The sequence below is a fragment of the Hypomesus nipponensis genome, chromosome 27 (genome assembly GCF_054491055.1).
Source record: "Hypomesus nipponensis isolate SF chromosome 27, ASM5449105v1, whole genome shotgun sequence".
In the NCBI taxonomy this organism is placed as follows: Eukaryota; Metazoa; Chordata; class Actinopteri; order Osmeriformes; family Osmeridae; genus Hypomesus; species Hypomesus nipponensis.
In genome coordinates, this window is record NC_140387.1 from 11738993 (window position 1) to 11757249 (window position 18257).

An 18257-nucleotide genomic window follows, 5' to 3' on the forward strand; every position below is an offset into this window, starting at 1 on the left:
CCTTTTGGTTAAATAAACGTCCGTTGTATTTAACTATTCCCCAAATAGCTACAGTTTTAAACACTGTTTGAATACTGCGCTGTGTACTGAATACTGATTGAATTGGCTTTGTCGTGACAACTGAATGTTTGTGGTTGCTATCTAGCTTTGAGCTAGGATTGAGCGGAGGTACGCGCGTGCGCAGTGACACGGCGTCCCGTTTCATTTCATTTTGTAAATTTGAAGGCAGCGCTTCCAAGAGAAGGCATAAGAACCTTTTGACGGGTCGTAACCACTACTTATATTGGTACCATACACGCTTCTGAAGGTGTATCTTAGTAGTGTTTACTATTTTGGGTTAAGCGAATTAACCTTGCAACTGTTAAGTTGTTCCATGTCTCGTTAGGAAACAGACATGCGGTTTAGTCCTACAGGACTTTTATTTTGAAAGAGACTTAAGCGAATTCACTTTGAAACTGATGAGTTGTTCCGAGAAACAAACATGCGGTTTAGTCCTAAAGGACTTTTATGTTGAAAGACACTTCGCAGTTCTCTACTAAGCTATAGGCTTCAATATTGTTAAGCAATTGGCCATTGATTAACATAGCTTTTTAAATAAAGCTTCACTTTGTTTTGCTTGTAATTCAACATTAATGTAAACACTCAACTTTCTAGAATCAATAAAGTAACAGTAAAATAATTATTGAGACAGTGGACGCTGCTTATTTAAGGACTTTTATTGTTTGCTAAACCGGAAATAGTTACGCTTCGTCAGCAAAACTTGTAATTTGATTTCATTCCGCGCACTTAAAAGTGGAAAGTTGTCAGAATATCGGCGCTGTTGACCATCCTGAACTGTAATTCTATTTACCCCTCATCAGTACCAACTTTAACACAGTCACTAAATAATAATTAAACGTAAAGTGTATTATTTTTAGTTTGCCCACTATATCTGCGAGCAGTCCAAAAGGACTTTTGTTTCGAAGTAGCCAAACAACGCAGCCTACTGCCACAAATTGTTACACAATTCTTAAATTGATAAACCCTAGCTTTCGGAAAAGCTTCACTGTTTTACATTCAATTCGACATTAATGTAAAGCCTTGCCCAATTTAAAGCTACATCAAAGATGCAGCAGCAATTTGGTTCATTATCTGTGATTTGATCTGCCAGTTAACCTTAATATTAATTTTAATTTGAATATTAATTTCACTTTTGGATTGCTAATCTTTGAATATTAATTTCTGATTTTAATTAATATTATATATTTTTTTTATTATTATTAATATTTTTTAATTTTAATTTTAATTTTTTTTTACAAAAAAAAAAAAAAAAACACTACAAACTAAAGTGCCTAAGAACTTTACCACAATAGCATTGTGCTAATAACCTCAATTAGCCAAATACATCCTTAGTTAACTAATCATGTCTCACCTCACGGAAGCTGAGAAATTGATGGCCTACCTATCAGAGAAAGAAAACCCCAAATATGTGGAAACTCTGACCGGTCTACCGTTTGAGGAGATCGCCAGGAAAACCCTGGAAGTGGTTGCAGAAAATGTGGGTCAAACATTGAGCAAGTCCCAAACCATCAAATGCTTATCCAGCCTCGGTCTCAACTATGCTGCCCAACTCAGGTTATCAATTGCGGATGTCAAAACACAATGGGCACAAGCTCTTCGAGATCAAGAAGATGCTCTCAAAGCGACAGAAAGTGAACGACAGCGCCGAGAACAATTGGAACAAAAAGCAAGCGACCTGGCTGGAGAACTGGAGAGTGCTAACACACAGCTAACGGAACAGGAAACACAACTGATACAACAGGAAATAATCCTCAAAGAGGCCCTCAAAGCAAGAGAAACAGAACAAGATCGACGAGAACAAATAGAACAGGAAGCCAGCAGCCTAGCCGAAGAACTAGAAGACGCTAAGACTCAGCTAACGCAACAAGATAGCACCCTCAAAGATGCCCTCGAAGCGAAAGAAGGTGAACAGTACCAAAGGGAACGACTGGAACAAGAAGCCAACTGCCTGGCTGAAGAACTGGATAAAGCTACAACACAGCTGTCGGAACAGGAAACACAGCTAATACGACAGGAAATGACCCTCAAAGATGCCCTCAAAGTGAAAGGAATAGCCAGGTCAAACAGAAGATGGATTGCAAGTGAAAATAGTGAGTTCAACATCACAGGCTTCACCCAAAACAAAGCTCCAGTCACAGAAACACTCTACTTGAAGCTAACGTTCGGGGAAATGTCCCTAATCCACCCCGTCCATGTTTCTCCGCTTGAGACCGAAAAACTGCTGATTGGACACGATCTACTCAACAGACTGGAACCCCTCATTGACTTCAAACGAAACCAGATGTGGACCAACGTCAAGAAGCCCTATCCACTGCCTCACCCTGAAGTCCACAACACAGTCTTCACAGTTGAAGGGGGGGGACATCCTACGTCTGATCCACATATCTCAGAAGGAGACTCGACCCATGGACTAGATGGCCACTCCAGACCGCCCCAGAGCTACGCCACTCACTCATCGAGACACACAGTTCGAGGAAAATCAGCACTCCGCAATGACTGTCGGCCATCAGAAACCCACCTGCGACGAGAAGTATCACAGGTCCAAAAGAAGTCACATGATGCCAACTGGATGAGAGCGCAGAAAGTAGGAAGACCTACTATAGCCGATAAGCATCCCAGAAGAGGCACCCCAGCTGTGACAAAATGGCGCAACCCCCGGAAGAAACCACCGGACAACAGGCCATGCACAGAGCCCTGGCCTGGCTTTATACCAGCAACCTGACCCTGTCAAACTGCTGAGGAAACAAGTGCACAACAGGTGCCTTGCCCAAGTGCCTCAAAGTTCACAAAACTAACCTTCCCTTAAACCAAAACAATAGCCAAATACCGTCACAAGACAAATATGGCTCCACCAATTTACCAAAAATAAATAAATCGGTACCAGACACCCAACATGACTGACCACAATAATATGCTACAATGCCTCATGAGCAAACTACCCTGGCCCCTTACAAATACGACTATGACTCCAGGAAGTCAAAGCCCACTCCCACTTTATTATTTTGTATTTCTATTTTTATTTTTTTATTTCTTTCTCCTTTCTTTTTCTCTTTCTTTCCTTTCAATTTTAGGCATAGGACCTTAACCTAGAGAAACTTATTAATAGGACCTAAGTTAGCCCCATTGATTCCTGCCTTGTTTAGAGTCCACTCATGCCAATGTGTCCAGTAGAAATGCTATCGTACTGTCGTGTTTGTCTTTTCTCTGCTCTTCTTACGTGCCAACAGCCCAACGACGTCGAGTCATCGGACGTTGCCAGCAGGGGGATATGTAGCAGAGAGTCCACAGACAAAGCATGGTACCATCCACACCTTCCCCTACCCCCGACAAGGGAAGGGTCCTTCCCCTTTTGTCCTTATCTCCCAGAGTAGGAGCTTCAAATTCCTGACCCAGCATGGGGTCAGGAACAGAGACCATGGTCTCACATTGTCAGAACAAAAGGAATTACTTGAAGGAACTTACTTGTGTGGACTTACAAACATTTTCTAAAGGACTACATGGCTCATGGACACTAATTCAAGGACAGTAGTCGATGTGTTAGAATGTGTTTGTCTCATTTACCTAGAACGTTGTTAATTGATGTTTGATTATAACTTCCCTTCAGGTATAGTTAAATCAGTCAATCTTGGTATCAAAATAATTGTATCATACTAACAAAACCAGTTATGAACGTTGTATTGTTATATTCTGAAGTTTGAGCATTCCATGGACATTTGAGATAATGGAACTCAAAACTATCAGCCACTTCACACCTCTGGGCAGGTCCCAGGACAACGCCCAGGTGGAAGTAACTGACCAATGAGAGAGGTCACCTTCACAGGGATGACCCCCTGTTCTTTGGGGTATTTAACCCCCAAACGTACAATCACCCCCGCTTGTTCGTAGGATAAACTTGTGGGTGAACGCGTCACTCTCTAACCTATTCCTCTTAACCTGCACCTTCACTGAGCGCCCGGAACTTTGACGAGAGATTCCGATTCTGTTCGTTGGACATAACGAACCATTTGACTCCGTTCTTCAAACCGACAAAAGTAACTGCGATTTGCAATATTTCTTACTTGTGACATATTGGCATGTTGTGATTGAATTGTTGATGTTTGATTGTATTCTACAAATGATTTGACTTAATCATCGTTAGGTCAGTTTCCATTGATCGTCCATTGTTACTATAAAAGCCTCTTCCTATCTCTACCTCTTCCTCAACTTCTCCCCTCCCCTCCACACGCGCTCTACGCAACCATTGTGTAGCGCGCTCTCATTAGAATTTAGGCCTACTGTACTGCTTTAGCCCAACTAACCCATAACTTGTCTGGTATGTGTTCACTATAATTACATTCTCTTAAATAAATCATTGTGTATAATACTCGCTTATCTCTCACGTTATATGATCTGCTCTACTTTCATAGAATTTACTACTTAAGATTAGACTGATTATTACGAGTGCTATTATTCGATACTATTAAACAAGGTTTCCTCTGTCCCTTTCACGAATCAGAGGTGGTGCCCCAAGAACTACTATACTTTATTAGAAATTAAGTATTACTAATCTTAAACGAGCAAACCACGCTACACTGGTTGTCACATTTCTTTGGCTGCTTTGGTTACATCAGCTCCTGTTGGCCAGTAAACCATGTTATCCTTCACCCAAACCTCTGGGATGACTCCCTCTTCTTCTCCCTTTGGCTCTGTCCAAACTGCCCTGACCCACATCATGAGACCTGTACAACAACCAGAACAAAATATGCAGAGATTCAGGCAACTACAACAGCTAACTTTAGGCAACTTAGTCATTCTCTGAATGTGTTGCTCTCAATCCACATAAAGGTAGCATTTTCCCCTCCACACTCAGAACAATAATTGTATACAACCTGCACACCCTGACAATGATAGTTATTGGAAAAGCCCTGAGGAACATTAATTTTAGTAACATACTTACAATTCAGTTACTTGCATTCTATATGATGCACAATGGGGAACAAAATACACCCTGTGTCAGCTTCACCAGGGTTGGCTTGCAGACAGACAACTTAACGATGCAACTGCTGTTTGCTGATCAGTCGACGTCTAGCTCTGCTCATGTCACTAACACAGACGATGTTGAGCAGTTTAGAATCACAAAGATCATTGAAGAAACTCTCTGTGTGGTATTGGCGTAGGACATCACAAACCAAGGTGCCTTCTTCACGTATTTCCTTCACAAATACAAAGTCCTTGTTCTGAAGGATGAAACAACAATCTCGTGGTCTTGTAGAGATGCGAGTAAAGCTCTCTTTGGTAAAAGGCCTACATTTTGTAGAATGTTCTAGTTCTGCTAGAGGTTTGGCAACCTGGGCTATAGGATTGCGAGATTGTCTGACCATTTTCTTTTGAGTCTGCAGGTAGTTCTCAAATGGAAAGCATGAAACATCATTCAGTGAACATCTGAAGTGTTCTACATCATCTGCTAAGTGAGTTAGTGAGTGCACATTGTACACAGTGAAGGTGTTTCCATATATATCCTCACACTTCCTCACATAGTACATGAGTAGCTCTCTGACATAGTCCAAGTGTTCCTCACACCATGCATCATCAGAATTCAACAGTATTGACGCCGCACTCATTGAGGAAAGAGAGTGATTGTATACAGCACGGGAAACTACTCTTCTCAGAACCACTGGTCCAGTATAAAGCAGAAACTGTCGTGAAAATGTAGTGAAGCATTCTCCTAACTACACCCAAACACACCAAGTGCATGTAGTCCAATACAAATGGTCGAATGCATTGAATCCCTGCTAAGGTCAGTGCGGATTTCTCAATTTGGTGGTCTTTGTAGGCAAGTCTACCAAATTCTGCTTCAGACCTTGCAACAACACCAGGTGGTGTAGCACCGAGAACAACTCGTCCCACATATGTGCCTCTAACTGTGCAGCGCTCACAAGCGAAGTAGCTATTGTGATTCTTTATACACTTCAGGAATGATCTGGCTGGTGCATCACAAATGAAGGCTTTTTCAGTCACTTGAAGGGTTTTCTCTCCATGGACTATGCCATCTTGCTTAAGTTGCTGCAACTCCTGAAGAAAATCAGACAGGTAATCTTGAACTGGGCTGGGTTTTGCCTTTCCACAATAGAGTGCCACAATAAAGGGTGCAAAAGCATGGAAATTGCACAGGATTGGCCACATCTGCATATTTGATGATTTAAACAGTGGAATACCATCAATGTTGATCACATGTCTATGTGATCTTCATGGAAATCAGGGCACTGGGCTAAAACTTTCAAAATGCCAGATGTAATACCAAAGTAAGGATATTGTCCACCACACATTTCAACTGTTGCCACTCTTTTACGGGTCTTCAGCAGTGTTCTGGCATCCTTGGGGAGGCAATGTCCTTGGGGCCTTAGAATTTCTAATAGTTCATTTAGTGCAGACCGCTTGCATTTGTTGGTAGCTGCCCAAGATGCAACTTCTTCAACCAGATCAGGAGTAGTTTCCTCTGCAGAATCCTCAGACAGATTCTCAGTAACCTCAGAGTCAGTTTCAGAAGACAGCACTAATACATCAGAGTCGTAATACGAGATGTTGGCAACAGCTGAAGGTGACAAACACACAGTTTCATCTTCACTGGACTGAGCCCTCAGCAACACATCTGCATCACTGCTATTTGAATCATCAGCTGCAAGAGCCAGCACTTCAGCATGACGTTTCTGCCAGTTTCGCTGGTATGCCATCACACAAAGTAAAGCTGCAAAAAAGCAAACTAGTTTTCAAAGCTCAGTTTATTATTAATCTACTAATATTTCATTTTATGGAATATTTTTTCTTATATAACTAATGTGTTTTTATTTTCAAATATGTTTTAATAATTTGTATTATTTAAATTAATTCTTTTAATTTATTAAACTATTTGTTGACTTACGCCATGAAAAACATATTACAGTCTGTCAAGTGCTATAATTTTGAATTCAGGATCAAGCTGATACATAACGACTGGCCAGTTAAGACAGCGTTGCTTGAAACTGAAAATGATCTAAAATGAGATCTCTCCGCCATTTTAGATTATTTTCAGTGCTACAATGCATTCTGCGCGCTTATGTGTAAAGTACAGTAAAATCATGGGAGCTGCCTATTTATAAGTTATTAGTTCAACGAACGTAAAATTAACATTTACCTTTTTGACATTTAAAAACCATAGTTTAACCCTTTCTAGACTGAGTTTCAAATATTTTCAAAAGTCCCCACAGTGCAAGTTATTTTTCTAAAATTGTAGGCTAGCTAGCTTAGTTAATCCTAAGTGATCTAGCATTATACTCGTAGCAATACTACCATGCTAATGTTACTGGCTACTACTAAAGTGTTTGTAGCGTAGTTTTTGTCTATTCAATTGCACTTTTTCCAAATTACATCAACATTACTATGGCAAACGGACATATGACGCAACTCCTTTTTACACAGCTTCAACTGGCCTAGCATTATTCAGGCTCCATAAGCTTTCACTGGCGGGAGATTAGAGCTATAGCATACACAAAAAGTACCAGAAATAGTAGCTGTTTCATTAAAACACACAATCTTCGAAGTTTAACTAATGTTTTACATTTCATGAGATGTCAGCACATTTACCAACCTGATTAAAAGATGATGAGCTGAACTGATGAGCTGATGATGTGAAAATATTTTCCGTTGACGTTGGGCCATTCCTTTGGGTCCGTGGATTCTCATGGCTAACACTTGACCCGCATAAATCCTCATTAAAAAAAAATGGTTGTTTTTGTTTTTCAGACATCAAATGTCAACGTTTTTTCACTGTGAAACATTAGACCTACTATAAATTTAACACTTTCCAGCTTCACATTTGGGAACAATTGTGGTAGCCTACATTGCCGTCCAATCACCTATGTATTTCTGAAAACTGCCAGATATTCATGACAATAAGCTATAAAAGCACAATATTAGCTAAAAGAATTAATGTACATGGTTCAAAAGGAGGTGTGCCAAAAGGGTGCGTTTTGGGGGAAAAATGCTATTTCAACTTCATTAAGCTGACTTAATGCTGATTAATATAAATGTATAAATATAATAATATTATATTACATAATCCTAAGTAAACATACTAATCATTGATGTCAATGTGACGTTTGTATTACATCAATTTCTACGTCTAAAATAACAAGATGAATTTATGTCAATCGGACGTCAAATATATTGGCCTACATATACATAAAACCAATTTCTGTGTGGGATTAGTTTCCTATTTTCACCCACCTACCATTGGAATAAATTGCCATACGAATTGAATTTTAAATTATGTTATCCAGCATCTTGATCAAGTCTTGACTAATATTGGACCTAAAATTCAAGGTGCACTGGGCTACCAGAAGACGTCATGGGGATGTTCCCTTGTGACGTCCTGATAACTTTCGGGGATGTTCAGGGGACGTCCTGGGGACGTCATTTTGTTAGCTGGGTCCTTTTGTAAACCCTTAAGTTCTGACTTCACAACTTTACAATGTACCACACTGAATACAATTGTAAATTACAAATGATCAAAATTAATCAATTAGAATTTTAAATGTTTTAAATGTCGATTTTTGTAAATGTATATGTTTTTAATGTAACACCCTTAACCTGTAACTCTTACTTCTTTTACTCAAAGAACAACTCAAATAAAACATATATAACACGCACGCTAAAATTAAAACCCCCAAATTGAAATTCCGTCCTCCCCAATTTGTATTTTTTTGAACAACTAAGTTGGTTTCTTAATTTCACTCGAGTATAACCTTTACCAATTCGTAAAGGGACTCAGAATTCTATAGGCTAAGTCAATAAATCAGAAACGATATAAGACCTCGATCCACAGATAGTCCATACAATTCCCCAAAGAACCCCCTGACCCTCTCTCAGTCACTCAAAATACACACAGCACCGTATAACGTGTGACCTATTAGCTACCGCCAATGCATTTCCCATATGATGCATCTTATTTTTTACGACATAAACAGAACTGGACATCGCTCCACAGATAGCCCATATAAACCCAAATTATTGGCAATAGCCTAAATGTCTCTTCTTTGATTGGCTTACTCCCTTAAAGAATACAATGTATCAAGCTAACACAATACAGTGACAGCTGAGACAACAGAGTCTCAGAACTTGATGTCCCAAGCTTCTTTGATGTTAAATCTCTCCCCAATTCAGGAGATGATAAAGCAAGAAGCTGACCATCCAAATGGCTAACTGTCCTTTGTGTGGTCATTTTCAAACAAGAGTTAATTAAATACAAACAATGCTACATGAAAAGGTCTGTATAGCAAAAGTTCAAACAGCTACTTTAATAGCACCCTACTGTATGTCTTCAATCGACCCTTTCAAGAACTTCCCCCCAGGTGACAAGAACTTTCACGTCTCTAGCTCTTAAGGCCGATTTATACTTCTGCGTCTCCGTTAACGGACACACGCACGCACGGAGTCGGACGGACTGGTTGAATTTATACTACTCCGTTGGCTCTGCGTGTTGAAAACAATTCACCGCCAGAACAGTAGATGACGCTGCACTGCGATGCTAGCTAGGTTATCGAAAGGTCGGAGCAGATGAACAAATGAACCATTTCATCAATAAAATAAGCACATTTTCAGCAACTACACAGCCCATTTCTCGTCACATTTGAATTCAGATGCTGATTTACATGTACTGTTTAGCTGAAATAAGAGTTGTAAAAACTTACAACAATGGCGGTCAAAGGATTCTGTTCTCTTGTTGGTCACGGCAACCCCGCCCCCACCCCTGACGCAAACGGTTCTTAATACGGACCAATCATAGCCAAGGGGTATCCGTAAAAAGACGCACGGACAGACGGACAGTCAGGAAAATCAGAAGGCGCACGAAGAGCTCTGCGAGGTCTGCGTGGACACGCAGAGGCCATTTTTTGACGGAGGGTGCGTTCCTCGTGTGCGTGTGTGTAAAAACGCAGAAGTAGCCTATAAATCGGCCTTTAGTTAGGTGTCATAAAACTACAGATGGCATCTCTGACAAATTGAGTTGAATCAACATTCACTGTATCAAGCATCTTAGCCAACTGTAAAGTTCTTTAAAACACATTCATTGTACATAAGCTTAGTTAGGGTTATCCTTCGATTCAGATTGATTGTGATAGTTCAAGAGCAACCACAATCATTATCAACACTGTTGTGGCAAACGCAGTTGGGGCTGTATGGCATTGTTTTATAAAGCAGTGGTTTATGACTTGCCCTAACTTTTCCTAATATATCAATTGTAATAGTAAATTATTCAATTGTAAATATGAAATTGTAAATAACATCTGTATTAATATGAAGTGGTTTCATTGTCTTTTTTGACCAATGTGACATATAAACATTTTTATAACCAGAAATATTGGTATTCTTTTTTCACATTAAATATTGTAACTCACATACCTTCAGATCGATTATCCTGTGTAATGTAACATTTTTACTTCAATTTAACAAGTCTAAAATAATGTTAACTTTCAGATGTAGTCTTTTTGGTCATGCAACATTAACTGCCTCACACTTTATACTTAATGAAGAGTTTTTACATGTATTTGTCAATTAATCAATATACCTAGTATTATTGTTTGTCAGTGGATCAAAAGTCTCTATAAATATGGCTTATTAGATAGCAAGTGAATTCATTGCAATTTGGGGTAAGGTATCAGCTATATGTTTGAATAAATGGTATGAAATGTAGTTTGAAATGTGGGGAAATAGTTATTGTGGGAATTAATGGTTGGTCAATCGCCAAAGTTCATTAATCAGAGAGTTTTCTAAGAATGTTTTCATTGGTTATTTAAACTTCTTTGATGATATTTCATGAGATCAAAGAAATGTAATTAATGCGGACAAACAAACAACAGCATATTTTTACACATTACATAACAGGAAAATTAGGAGATAGTAAACCTTTATGGAAATTCCTTAGGAAATATAGTACACATCACACACATTTTTGCCATGTTCCAGAACTCTAAAGCATGATTGGAACCATACAAATATGACTGTAATGAGGAACATCCACTGAACACAAAAGTCTGATCTGTATGTGCCTAAAAAACGGAATACTGTGTATGCATTCAAAACAGCCATCATCAAGATAGTTTGTGTGTGTCAGATAGGCTCTGTAGGTATAGTGAACTTTAAATCAAGGTGAAAGACTGAGCATCACCCTCTATTATAAATAAGCAAGAAAAGTTGAGTCGCCAAGTTTGGTGTCAATTATTTCATGAATGTTAGATATTCAAAATGTCATAAAAATCCATGCATGCTTTATTCCACCAGAATACATTTTAGGTCATCAATTTCAGCTGACTGCAAGTAAATGACATCATATGTTTTTGTTTTATTTTATTAATCTTTACAACAAATAATGTTTGACTTCATGTTTACTCTTTGGACAATACAAAGACTTTATGAATGCTTAAATGCAGATGACAAGTGTTGATGAAGCATCATGTATATTTTATGCAGGTGGTACTGCAATAGTACACAATGCAGAATGTAGTTATGATTCTTTCTTATATTGCCTTTGACATAATTTGAAGAACTAACCTTAACAGTTAATACATGGTTTTCAAATACAACCATTTAATATCATTATTTACATCTTAAAATATATTTGCTGAACGAGTGGGTACAAAACATTGCAATAATACCACTAGATTTCCATGTAATATGTACTCAATTTATATTTTCAATTTAGAAAAGGACAATTATACTTTGTTTCTGAATATAGGTTTAAGGAAAACAGACACAAGTGAACCATTCCATAACCCAGAGCCCTTAAATAGTTTTAGAAGAAAACATTATAGATGATGGCACATCAATATTTTGGTGTTTAACTCTCAGCCAATAAACACATTGGCAGCAGCTACCTACCTTGCACTTGCACACCCTCTGAGTAGTAGTCCTACAGAAGCTGAATTTGTGCTGATTTCACATGGACATATGCCACAAGAGGCAAGCATAGGTTTTGGAAGCTTGAGTCTTTAATCAGAAGACTCATCCATGCACTCTTAAAGGTTGGTCACCATAAGAAAAGCCCTCCCTCATTATTTCCTGGTTTCAGAGTGAAAGAAAGTATGTTTCCTAAATCTAATCCACAAACATCAGCTTGAGTATTTTGTATTATTGACAGCCTTTTGACTTCCATAAAGCCCACTTTTTACTGGTAATTTCCCAGAAAGAAACAGGCCAAGAAGGGGGAGTCTTTTAGGAGAGGGGTGGGGTCGTGAAGGAAAGCCATGCCAAGTCTAATAGAAACTCTGACTCATTCCAGTGCTCATCCCAATCAGCAGGTATGGTTAGCCTGTGACAAAGGACAGTATTTCCACAAGCTGGAAAAAGCCATCCATGCATGATTCGCCTTATCCAACATCTCCTGATTTACCACCACCAGCCTCTTCCCTTACCCCCATCCTCGTTATGTCTGCCACCAAGCAGTCCCTGGCCACTTTGAAAGGCATGTTCATTCCCCTGATAGTGTCAATCTGATTTACATGTACTCTGGAACATACTACTCTATCATGATGTTTTACTTTTCCTTTGTGTATTATGTTTAACTTCTACAAAGTTATCAACGACAAAAAGAAACGGTACATTCTGGATTTGAAAAATAAACAAAAAAAGTGATACTTTTGTGCACTGCACTCAGTAACATATAAGCATGGGGACCTTTTATTGGATGAAACTAGCATCCATCTATGCCCACCCACCCGCTCGACCGATGTCAACTTCTTTCGTGGTTGTGGTCCTGGAGTATATTTTGAAAAGCACTTTGCGACACACAAACAGTTTTGACTCACAACCAATGTATGTTTATAAGAGCAATGTAAAAAATAACTTACATGAACATTAAATATAACTTAAAAAAGTATAACACTCTCAATAAATAGTTCTACTATTTACACTAATGGTAAGAGATGCAAAAGTTACTAAAATACCAAAATATAGAAGCAGCAAACATTACAGGCATGAGGTACAGCAAGGGATCCTGTGGTTACAGTAGAGAGGTGAAGTTCTCAAATCAAACATCTAATCTGAAAACATCATTCCATTAAAGTCTCTGCATTATGGCTTATGAAACGGTACCTTGTCCAATATAAAGAACCAATGGCAAAACTTCAACCAAACTATCAACATATATTGAGTCAGACATGGTTTAAACACAAACAGTCACAGTCTGTCGCCTGTATCCTTCTCCCAATGTTCTATATGATCACTGTTATTTGGCCACCAAAAATAATGAAAATTACAACCTGGAATGGTTTTAAAAGGAGGGTTATGTATGATGGAAAGTAAGGGGGAGATGTCAGGTCTTCAAACATCTTTTCAGTTTAAGATTGAAGGTAGGCAATCTAATCACAAAATAACCCTTAGATAGGTCCATACAAATGGTATAAAATGGCTTTCCAAAGGTTCAATTGACAGACAAATCTGCAGTACTGACATTGGAATTATGTAGCGATTGCAGTTCAAATTCTAATGAAAGCATCATTATCTTGAGGATTATTACATACCTTTCAATAATATCTACATTGTACAATTCATTTTACCACGGATATATATATGAAGTATAAAGTGTTACATGCAATTGTCAAAGCTGTCTTAAAAAAACATCAATTATTCATATTTTAAAAAATTCTAAAAGTATTTGCTAAGTCCCCTTTTGGTTATCACTTCATTTAGCATTCTTTCTCCATTTGTGTGTCATTGGTTTAGGCTCCACAATTCACACCAAATATGGTGGATTACAAAAACTATGAACCACAGAAATTATATAGCTTGTGCCCTGGTCAAGAGGAACAAAATGCATTATTGTCTTCACATAATGTCTCAATGTGCAGCCTTTTTTTTCTCCTATATAGAATGCCACACATCTCAAATAAGTCTTGATCCCACCTTGAGATGTACAGAATTCAAGAAAGATGAGCATACAAAACATATTTAACATTGGCTTCCTATTTGGCTTAATAATGTCAGGTGCAAATCTAGTGGAAATACGAATCACAGGAAAGCTATTATAGTAGCAATACCAAAGGAGATTCAAATGACCGGACATCATACATGATTTTAAATCCTCTTCGGATAATAGCAGCTTCTAAAGGTTTTGACTTAAATAAAAAATGTCTTCTTTAATGGCATCTAAAAGTGCAGTAACTGAGGTCAATAATAAAAATACTGATTAAATATAGTTAGCAAAAATGAAAGATAAATGTGAAAATAAGCAATGAAACATCCCACCTACCTAGGTTTAAAAAGTATTCAAAAAACGGTACAATTTACATAGTATTGACTGACAAATACTTCTTTCCTTGCCTCATGTGGTATTGTCATATGTCCTCTACTAATCCTTTCTTCACTTGACATTGGACAGCATTGACCTTCAACGTTGTTTTCTGATTGCATGTTAAAATCTACAGGTATCATTTTATAAATAGCTATGACAATGATTGGTCCATGCCATTGGATAGGCATACATATGACATGATACTATATATGTATGGGCTCATAAGCAGTTGGCCCTGTAATGGATAAGCATTGGAGCAGCAAACTGTGGACCACATGCCGAGCAGTCTTAATCTTTCAATGTAAATAAGGTAAAGCCTGATGTATGTTTAACAGTACATGAAGATTAAATTAAGCATGCAGAATAGCAGCCAAAGATCTATCGAAGTTAAAAGTTGTTATGATTGGTGGGTGTGACGTATCAAGGTCACACAACTAAAATTAGGGATGCACAAACAGCACCACAATAGAAACAAGAGAAGAGGCAATACTACTACATACTGTCTTTAGATTGGATCTATTGGCTTTAAGAACGGCTACTGCTCTAAATTTGAACTTGCTACAAATAAAACGGTTTGAGGTAAACCTGCAGCATAGGTTTAACACAAATAAAATGTATGAACTGTATGCACAAAGCACATGCACTCCACTGGCAGAACATTGTTTATGGTAGTGTGTGCTTGCACATTCTAAGCAAAACCTATGAACTGAAGAAGCAGGTCCGTAAACTGCAGGTCTGTAAACATTGACTACATTCAAGACGAGGTGTGGGTCACATTCTTGAAGTTGTGGTCAATGTTCTGGAGTATTCAAATCTATACTTTAAGAATTTACTAGATTTACTGCAATAAAATGGTTTGAGAAATGAGGTGTTAGGTTTTTGAAAGTTTCTAGTGCATATTTTCTGTTCTCACTCATATTAATGCTATGGTGCAATGTGGGATGTGTACTGTGGGTTTAAGCGTTCATGCATAAGCAAACGTGTGTCCATAAATACATTTGATAGGAAGTTTAGGCATTATGAAAGACAGGTCTTATAAAGATCTGCAACTAGATTGCATGACAACATAGCAGGAAACACAGCAACAGAAGCCATGCCAATACAACTGGTTGGAATTTGCGTCGCAATAACATTTAATTTTTTTCTGGTTCGTTAAAAAAAAAAGACCTCTCCTCTGTTCAACCCCGTTTCTGTGGTATATACAAATCATAATATTCATAATGTCTTCAAAATGGCTACCCAGCAAACCCCTAATTCATCCCTATTTAACATCTTTGTAAAAAGGATTCCTCTAGCGGTGATGCCTATTGAAAAAAATGCATATATTAAAAAAGGGCAGTTTGAATATGCATTCAAATCTGAAATGGAATATGTAAAGCTTTCTAGCCAAACAACATAAGACGTCAAGTACTTTCATACTAATAGTGTTTTAGTCCGTTTTCATTTTTTTTTTTCTATTCCATTCAGTACCACAGATTAAAACTATATTTTACAACCAAGAGAAGGATCCCCTAAGATTTTCTTTCTTTTGGTTTCAAAGAAAGTTATGAGCTTGGAGAGAAGAGTCACTGAAATATACACAAAGATGGCACAAAACAGAACACAAGGCATGCAATCCAGTTTTGGCAAAATTTCGTATTTTGTGGATATTTAAAAAAATGTTTTCTTTAATTCCAAAAAGTATTGTTTTTCTGCTGTTTATATTTCTTTTTTTTCTGTCAGTGTTTTAAGGACTCTGCAGGGTTTACTTTCTGTTGGGAATTATTTTAGTTTGATCTCATGTCTGGACTTTTTCTATATACAGTATTTCATCGATGTATACAATCTTTCAATGAGGCCGGCGGCAGACTTGGGGTGCAGTATGGCTGGAGAAGTACATCTTTAAGCAGCATATGGAGGAGGTTAGAAGAGAGGGGTGGGGGGTTCTTCCCAGTCCCAGTATGGGTTTACTGTATTGTTGGGGGACAAGGGTCTCTCGGTTCTGGGGAATTTGGTTGAAGTCCAGAAGGGTCAGCCCAGAGAATGATGATTCTCTTGGCCACTGGGGTCTCGTCCATTAAGTTTTTCTGGGGCTTTAGGGTCTCGACAAGCACAGTCTTCCAGTATATCACAGGACATGGGGAATGGAATCACCTGGAGGGGACAAACAAAGACAAAGAAACATGACAGTTACCTTCATAGTAGTACATAGTTTCTTCTATGGGTACTGGTTTGTGAGGTTAGTGTGGCCAGGCCAAAAGGTTCACATTGTCAAGACAATAAAATATCTGGCCCTGGCTACATATATAACCATTTAAAATACATAAGGATGGAATAATATTCAGTCATGTCCTCAGTGTGTTACTATCAGTGACGTGCGGTCAGGGGCGGCAAGGGAGGCAGTGCCTTCCCTGTGTCATCATGAAATTTAAAAAACGAATAACATAAAATAATCAAGTGACAAACTCGCCCGGGGCGCCCAATGTGCTTGGACCGGCACTGAATTGGACAGTGGGGAGCTTGCTCTGAGGAGCAATTACGCAAGACTGTCTATGAAACTGTTTTAAAAAGTTGTTTTTGTGAGGGGTTTCCTAATGAGAAGTGGATACGCAGGCAGTGGCCAGTATCTTGGCCTATATGTGAAGAAGGCAGGACACACTTCAGAAAGAGCTATCAGTTGCTTAAGCTGCACGACCAGCATGCCATGCCATTTTAGTACCTAGGGGCCAAACGTATCATCCTCTGTGTAAATTCCTCCATAAAGGAATGCATAGGTGTAAAACTGGAACACTTATTTTGTGTATTTTGAGATTTGTGAACCCGGCGTTCGCGATTGGCCTGTACATTTTTCCTTAATGTACTTGTGATTGTGCACACGTGAACAAGTTCCTTGACCACACCCTGTCAATCTCATATTTTACCCTTCATAGTTGTTGAAATGTAGCCAGGCAGCCAGCCCACAAAAAAATTGGTTTGGGAAATTGGGTCTTGGGCAGCTTGGTTGGGGAAAAACGATGTCAACCGATCAAATTGTCAGGACGGGCTTTATACGATAATGGGCAGATGATCAACAGTAACGTAATCAACCACGTCACTTAAGAGTGCTTGGGTTTTCAATAAACAACATATTACGTTGCTCTGATTGGTTGTAGGTCTATCCAATTTAGCGAAGAGGCATTTTTTTTCAACCGGGTTCAGTTGAAAAACGCCCCATACTCACAGCCCAACGGAACGGTTTCAGACTGATATTCTGACTAGAATTATGGGCCAGTTGAAATGCCCCTAATTATTCCAATAATTAGGTGTGCTCACCCCTTCGGCGAGCACAACCATTGTTTTCTCACATTTATCTTCTTATTAGCACCTATTGTTTTGGTCCGTTTTATTATTATTATTATGCATAGCGATTGGTGCTTTAGCTACTGAATTTCCATATCAAATGCTGCTTGGCCCTTCATTGCTGGTTGCAGCTATATTTAGGAGCCGTTGCTCCAATTTTCATGAAAAATGTAACAAATTATCTTCAGACCATGCCTACAAAAAATCTTTAGAATTTTATCGAGTCGAACTGTTCACGAATGACGTGCAAACAATTTTGACAAAGAGCACGCCAAAGCGGACGTGAGGCCTCGTCTCTGCGACGGTTTACCGTATGGAGACAGAACTTTTGAAATGTCATGACGAGCATGTCATCTAATTAATTTCCTACAACAATCACCTGAATGTCAAAATATGACTCAAATACAGCTGATTATACTTGGGTAAAATCTGACAACGCTCACCACGGGAGAAACGGCTTACTTTTTTTTCACAAAGTAACCGAACATATCATTTCCCAGCAGCGAGAATAGGTCACTGGGATAAGACGAGCACCTTTGAAACGCAAGGTCGTGGGATCAAATCCAGCCACAGTCATCAA

General features: G+C 38.6%; 1 protein-coding gene across 1 annotated transcript in view; it reads right to left on the reverse strand.

The window, feature by feature from the left end:
- Positions 1-11403: 11403 nt before the first annotated feature.
- Positions 11404-18257, reverse strand: part of pappaa (pregnancy-associated plasma protein A, pappalysin 1a) — a 299873-nt gene continuing 293019 nt past the window's right edge. The window contains exon 22 of the mRNA XM_084693873.1: positions 11404-16492. Within this exon, the coding sequence (XP_084549999.1) occupies positions 16370-16492 (123 nt within the window). The 3' untranslated portion in view covers positions 11404-16369. The remainder of the gene's footprint in view (positions 16493-18257) is intronic.